We start from the raw sequence: 7,580 nt of genomic DNA on the forward strand, positions 1-7,580 counted from the left end.
TAAATAGTACGTTAGAGATGTATAAATCACAGAGTGGGCAGGAACAACGGAACATTTATGTTTGATTCTGTGCTGATGAATCCAATCAGCATTACAAAACAAAATGAAACTATCATTCAGAACTTATTCATGTTTTGTCTGGGCTTTCACACATAATAGGAAATATAAAAAACTTGACAATGTGATAGGGCTGTGTGATATAGACAGATCTTTGTATTATTTCTTTTTAGTCAGTATTCAGGATTTTCAATCTAAATCCCCTGTGGGTGTGAATGTGAAAGTGAATGGTTGTTCCAGGGTGTACCCCGCATTCGCTGCGATAGACTCTGGCACCTCCATAAAACCCTCACAAGGATGAAGCCGCTCACAAAATAGATCAGTGGATTCAGAATTTTAGTAATTTTTTCTGTCTACATGAACTCAAGACAAAGCATGATCAAAAACTGATGCAAAAACTGTGATGTCAATCAACAGCAACAATAAGAAAAGCAGTATTTGTGTGGGTGTCAATATGTATCATATGTAAAAAAAAAAAAAAAAAAAATTACATTAAAAAAGGTGGAGAAATATAATCACAATTGTTATTCTACGACTAGCCTCGACAGGCATCAACAGGGAGTAATTATCTTGATTTTGTAATTAAGGTATTTTTCACAATTTTCAGCGAACAAGAAGTTAATTATGACTGAATTCATTCAACATACCGCAAGTCAGACAATCTGTTGTTGAATAATAGACACATTGATAGCTCATTTTGTAATGAAGAGGCAACACAATGTGGGTCAGCATCTCAAAATCTTTGCAGCACAGATTATGTGATTCCTAGCAGTTCAAATTATTTTTCATAAGGTTACAAACATGTACACATTACTATGTACTGCAGATTCTAATGTGGTTTCTGAGTCATGAGAGGGACTTACTTTCTGTTTTTAGAAAGAAAAATAAAACACACACACAGATATAGATATACAGTATAATTAGTCATGTACCACCATTGCCAGTTGGTTTGAGGATATCTGTGTGAAAGCACATTATTCATGCAGCTTTATCAGTGCAAGTGTGTTACCTATTCTGTTTGTGAACACTTCCATTCTAACAAGCTCCGTCTCTGTAATCTCTGTATGATAATGGTCAAACCCCAGATTTACAAATCTGTTGATGATACACATTCACAAATTAAACATCAAACAAACATCATTTGTGGATTTGATTATAAATGATGAATTTTTCTAAATAACAACAGCTGCACAGCACGGGAAATGTATTGGGATTAACTAGCATTTACTTAATTACACATTTCAGTAAATGTGGTGATCTACAGAATATGCAATAAAGTGCTTGCTGAGACATTTCCTCCATACATTTTTACTGCATTAATGTGCATTGCCTTACTTGACTGTCCGGAAGGAATTAACAGGAAGCTCTAATGGGAGCTCCAACTACAGAAAATAACATAAAGCAAGATACAGTTAAATAATTCTGGAGAACACATGCAATAGTTTCTAACAGTGAAAGCATGTGCAAAAACAAGGTTAATATTTTAAACCGTTATTCATAAGGGTGGCTTACCATGGTTTCACAGTTATGGTTTGAGTAAAACTGAACACATTGCAGCAGGGACCTGTCCTGTGAAATGAACATGATGTGTTATTTATCATCATTTTCATATGAATAAATGTAATCCGCTGCAGTGTCCTCGTAAGAATACGTTAATGCCTGTGTGTGTTACCGTATGTGTAAGGTAGTACAGTCTTTGTGTGTGACCATCCCACTGGACCCAGCTGAAATCCTCTACGATTCTCTCTGCGGTTTTGGACAAATGCTCTGGATTGGCCATCACCTGGTTTATGCAAACATTCATATTCAGCTTTCCAGAAGCATTGAATCTTTAATGCTTAACTCCCCAGGAGGGTAGAGGCACTGTATGGTTCATAGCTTGAAAATGAAGAACAATCAGTTCTCCACACAAGGCTGTGTTTTACTGTTTTACTTAATTAATAGATATGTACATATAGATATTGGAAGAAAATGCATAATAACACCTCTAGCTGCAGACTATCTGCATATGCAGACTTAAAACTGAGGGCAATATTAGTGAGTTTAACTTACCACTCTGTAACCCTCCTGTCTGCTCAACAGAACATGATATAGATCCACATCTGAAATACAGGGAGATAAGTATTCCTAATGTAAAGTATGACTTGGAAGAGAGCCAAGACAGACAGAAAGGTAAACATAAGGACGCAGAGACTCACATCCATCTTCAGTCAGCAGCAGCAGGTGGCTCTCCAGCACTGATCTCCTGTCAGTTTCTTGATGGAGGAACTATTGAGAGGACAGACCATCATTAGTTGGCAGTTTAATAGTTACCAGATGGAGATATTGCACTGTTAATTCTCATTTTAATAGAATTCTTAGTGTGGGTTCAAAATGTTCTTGACATTTGTGATTTGGTAAGCAGCCAACAATTGGGAGTGTGAGGTTAGAATGCCAGTAAGATATAAATTTACTATATTCTGTATATAAAAAAACATAATATATGCCGAGGAAAAGCATAAAGAAGTAATGGTAAGTAAGAAAAGCCAGGGCATGGATACTAGAGGCCAGTGCACTTTCACCTTGTAAAGTAAATCGCCTATGACGTTCATACACTGTTAGTTTCGATGCTCCATAATTGCATTGTCAGCTGGTGGCTGCGGTAAAACCAGTAAATGTGACCAAAACAACACACATGCTGTGTATGCACACTGTACCTGTACTTTGACCCTACAGTCCACTGCCTTGAGGACTTTAGTGTTGTTGATGGGATGAATCTCAATCAGGAGAGTTAGACACTTGGATACTACATTATAAAGTCAAACAGGATGAGATGTAACACAATACTGATAATAACAAAAGGAAATAAAAAGAGAAAAAATGATCTGGAGGTTTGTGCGTTACTTGGTCTGAGGCGTTCATCTCCTCTGGTATTTTGCGCCAAACTAACAGCTGGGAGGGAAACAGCAAAGGGGAAATGTCATTGAAGTTAAAGATAATTTTCACATGGGATATGCAGAATATAATTAATTAGTGCCTCTTTAACTGTAATTTGGCATGCAAACCTTGACCAACTCATTCCCTAGAATATAAAATGAAAACACTGCAATATTGGCTTCCTAAATAAAGAACACAGTACTGGCCATAGCTGATAATCCACCATTTGCCCATTACAGAGGCTCACCTAAGAGTGTCTCCTCCTTGTTCAGGGAACAGCTGCTTACACACACCTGCTTGTCAAACGTGTACAGGAGCTGTTGGCGAAAACACAAACAACCACATGGGGACTTGTCTGCCAGAAGTACATCTGTACACCCACACATCCACATACACAAGCACATTCTGCACCACAGTATCCAGAACTGTAGATGCATAAAGTTCACACCTTATTCTGCTTTGTTTTATAGTCATATTTCCCAATCCTGGTGGTCCCTGTTGCTCCCTGTGAAAGGAAAATTGAAAAGAATGAATGAAATCCTTCATCTGGGTCATGTGTGATCAAACTCCGGAAATGAATAATTCCCACTCTGGTCCATTTACTTTCTCACACACACACAATACCACAGTGAAATGTGTGGAACGTCATGCTTGACCTCTCCATTACCTTAACTGACCTTTGGTGATTATCCTGACAATACTTGCGTCACATCAGGTCAGTAATCTGGCACTTTTAAGGGTCAGAGGACTTAAAGTAAAAGGAAGTCTAATGTGAAACACAACACTTTTTGGCAGGCTGCACTCTGTCTTTAACCCCTGAAACCCACAGACACAGTTAATGCAGTTTATCAGTTTACTTTAAAATTTAATGTTGTGCAGAAAAATACAGGTCAGAACAATGAGCATTTCATATTCTGGTAAGTACCCTAAGGTTCACAAAATGCAGAGCTGCAGAGAACCCTTTATTTTTCATTTGAAACTATCCATTTAAAGATCAGTGCAGTATTTCTAATCTCTGAAGCCACAGAGATGGCCATTTACACAAATGCATGAAATATTATAAGCTACTTAGGAATTCAAGAGAGAAGTGGGAGCATAAGGTTTATTATTAAATAACCTAATGTGATTATTTAATGGCTTAGAAGATATTATGTAATAAAGTGAATGAGTGCACCCAGTTTAAGACACATATTTAATCATGTCTTTACTTTAAACTTGCCTTCCAAGAATAGAGGACATCTCCATTCCTCTCAATGTTCAAGATCTGAGTGTCAACGGCTCCAGAGTATTCTGCAGACAGATACACTTTATATATCATCATATCAATATACAAATATTGTTTAACATTGGTGGAACATTTGAGGACATGACATTTTTAATTGAATTGTGCTGCGAGGGAAAGTGAGTAAACAGCGCCATCTAAAGGTCGAAACACAGACAGAACAGGATATCGCCTTTTGTTTTTGTTTGTTTTTTTATTTTTAACTTTAAAAGCTAATCCTACAACACACTCAAAACCTAAATGTGAGGAATTTGAAAAGGTAAGTAACTGCAATATTACTATGCAGTTAAATAGTGAACGTATTAAAAGTATGTAGTTTAATAAATTCATGCCTGACTTTGCTTAGTACTTATGGCTAACTATTATCACACCGTATAAACATTGAGAGTTGTTGAAAATTCCACTGACTGTGGGTACCTGAACGCCTCACCTTTCACCCTGCAGACCGACGCCTCCTTCCTGAGGATATCACACACCACATCTCGGTGCAAGTCAAACTTAGGCTTTAACTTCAGCATGTAAACGTGTCAGACTCAGGCTACTCCTAGGTTTTCAGCAGGTAAAGCTCCAGGTTTGTTTTTATTCTTTCCCCTGTGGTGTGTTTGTGGTAAAGTGGCAGCACCTTGCAGCAGTGTCCTGTCAGGCGTGTTATCATGTGACCGAAAGGGTGAGCATGTCGGCCTGGTCCTCCAATAAGCACATCAAACATCAGCTTCTTCCTCTTCAGACTTTCGGGAGTTATTTTTATTGACATGCGGAAATATCACATTGTTCCAAAGCGAACTCCGCCTCCTTGTGGATGAAGGTGGCCGATGAGGATCAGCTATAGGCGGAGGGAACCATCACTCCACTGGCTGGAATGTCACACCGCCCCGCGGAATGACAGCACCCTCCATCTGCGTCCATCTGGAACACCTCACAGCTGACTGTCCCAGCTGTCTCTGAGGGAATTCAGCAGCATGTTAAAGCACAAACCAATGCATTTCCTTTTAATAATTCACTCATACGTAGGTCATGTTTACACAAGTTCAAGGTTATCACTAAGAAGTGAAGTTAGTAATGATTACAGCTCATTAAATTGGTTTAAAGTTCTGAATTTCGGTAAAGAACAGTCAATGTTTTTTGACAACTGGTACTGCACATATTCTGTAAATACAGAAGTAGATACAAACCGCACTGAGATTTCAGTGCAAATGGTGCAAAAGCATTTAATGATCAACAGCACCCCCTTCTGCTGATGTGGTGAACTGCAAGGAATTGTGTTGAATATCTTTCAGAGTGAAATGAAAAGAGCTCACACTCTGACCGTATTTAGACTGTCCTGAACTACACACAGACAGACAGACAGACAGAGAGAGAGAGAGAGAGAGAGAGAGAGAGAGATCCTTTCTTCTGTACCTCAATGTCTATAAAATCCTGTTTTGTGTACAAAAGCAGACTTGTACAAGTAGGATTGGACAATAATTAAGATAAGATAAGATAAGATAAGATAAGATAAGATAAGATAAGATAAGATAAGATAAGACTTTATTTATCCCACCATGGGGAAATTTCACAGTTAACAGCAGCAACATACAACAAGCAATCAATCACTGAGAGAAGACAGGTTGAAAAGACCACACAAGTGAAAATGAAAAATATAAAAGAAAAAATAAAAATGTGGTAGTTGTATAAATATTTATGTAAATAAAGAATTTGAATTAAAAATTTAAAAATTAAATTAAAAATTATTTACATGTTTACATCACCATGGTTGCACATGTACGTGGTCTGGGTGGGGGGGGGGCTTACTGGGAACTGTTATAATGTCTCATGGCTATGGGGGAGGAATGACCTTTGGAAGCGCTTGTTCTTGCGCAGAGGATGTAAGAGTCTGGTGCTGAAGGAGCTGTTCAAGACCTCTACAGTGTGGTGCAGGGGGTGGGAGGGGTTGTCCATGATAGATGTCAGCTTTGCCAGCATCCGCCTGTCTGCCACCACCTCAGTGGAGTCCAGCAGGCAGCCTAGGACAGGCAGCCTACAATAATCATCACTAGAAAAATATGCTTTTTGTTTTGCAATTTTGGGTTTAATTTGTTTACTTTGTCAGCAGTTTTTTTTTTTATTTTGTTGTTTACTTAGTTATACTATTTCATCGATATTTCACGATTATAATTGTTGTTTTACTGCTTGTCATCAATGTTGTTGTTTGTTGTAACCATAAAGAATAGTTTAAATACAGAAATAGCCATCTGATTTTTTCAACATTCACCTAGGACCAAAAGGCAGCCTTTAAACTTAAAAGAAATTGCATCATCATTTCACTTGTGTCATGATAATTACTGAAAAACTGAACATTTTTATCATGGTACCATTCTTGCACATATTACCCAGCCCTACTGTGGCACTATTGAGGTACTTAAAGTTCTCAACACTGTGCAATTATTAGCAGGGTGTGAAGGTGTAAAGTGATATTAATAAAGTTTCACTGAAGGTGTGTGAAATGGAAAAAAATATAGTGGAGCAGGGGTGTCAAACATAGCTCATGGGCCAAAACCAGCCCATCAAAGGTTCCAAATCTAATCTGCAGGATGATATTTTGAAGTGCAAAAGCTATACCAAGGATATAAACAGTTAAGGGTGTCCAAAATTTTTACAATATTCTGCCTGTTTCTATATGTTTTGTGCCTTTGCAGATCCGTTGCAATATATAATGCACATGAATAAATGATAAGTTGAGGCGTGATATTGTAAAAATTGCAGTTATTTTTCTTAAGAAAATTTGGGATTTTCGGGATAGTTTGTAATATATTTGATTTTTCATACAAAAACAAAGAGGAAAACTGGAGTTCACAATATTCATAAGTGGTATTTTAGTGCTCTGGCCTGCTGGAGATCAAACTGGGCTGTATATGTTCCCTGAACTACAGTTTGACACCTCTGTATAATGTGTGTCGCCATTTTTGTAGGTCATATATATATAAATTTAATGAAAATAAAATAAATAACACAAATAAAGTCAGAGGTCTAATCAGGTATCAATACATTCAAATTTTCCACAAACAATTGAGGCTTGTTTGGTTTTTACATATTTCAGTGTTTTGTTTTTTAAGTTTATTATTTCATTTATGTAAATTGAGAACAGTGGGTGGTTCTTCATAAATCTACATCTGTGGATAAATTGTTTAACAATAATAACTGAAGAGTTGTACATAATTTCTTGTTTTTTGTTTTTCATTATAACTCAGAATTTAATGCCTTTATACTCCAGTTTGGGTGACTGAGTGAGTCTCAGTTTCAAATTCACAAAAAACACAGATATTTTTCTCAATATTAAATATTTGTC

The 7,580-nt window shown here is 37.2% G+C and overlaps 1 protein-coding gene across 1 annotated transcript in view; it reads right to left on the reverse strand.

The window, feature by feature from the left end:
• The window catches only part of gsap (gamma-secretase activating protein), a 41,344-nt gene extending 36,331 nt beyond the window's left edge, over positions 1–5,013 (reverse strand). The window contains exons 1-12 of the mRNA XM_030148708.1: positions 4,686–5,013; positions 4,193–4,263; positions 3,422–3,478; positions 3,221–3,290; positions 2,941–2,988; positions 2,754–2,842; positions 2,256–2,325; positions 2,110–2,159; positions 1,730–1,840; positions 1,570–1,626; positions 1,393–1,439; positions 1,067–1,152 (exon numbers count right to left, since the gene is read on the reverse strand). Of these exons, the coding sequence (XP_030004568.1) occupies positions 1,067–1,152; positions 1,393–1,439; positions 1,570–1,626; positions 1,730–1,840; positions 2,110–2,159; positions 2,256–2,325; positions 2,754–2,842; positions 2,941–2,988; positions 3,221–3,290; positions 3,422–3,478; positions 4,193–4,263; positions 4,686–4,773 (844 nt within the window). The 5' untranslated portion in view covers positions 4,774–5,013. The remainder of the gene's footprint in view (positions 1–1,066; positions 1,153–1,392; positions 1,440–1,569; positions 1,627–1,729; positions 1,841–2,109; positions 2,160–2,255; positions 2,326–2,753; positions 2,843–2,940; positions 2,989–3,220; positions 3,291–3,421; positions 3,479–4,192; positions 4,264–4,685) is intronic.
• Between the last annotated feature and the right edge of the window lie 2,567 nt (positions 5,014–7,580).

Source organism: Sphaeramia orbicularis, chromosome 12 (genome assembly GCF_902148855.1).
Source record: "Sphaeramia orbicularis chromosome 12, fSphaOr1.1, whole genome shotgun sequence".
In the NCBI taxonomy this organism is placed as follows: domain Eukaryota; kingdom Metazoa; phylum Chordata; class Actinopteri; order Kurtiformes; family Apogonidae; genus Sphaeramia; species Sphaeramia orbicularis.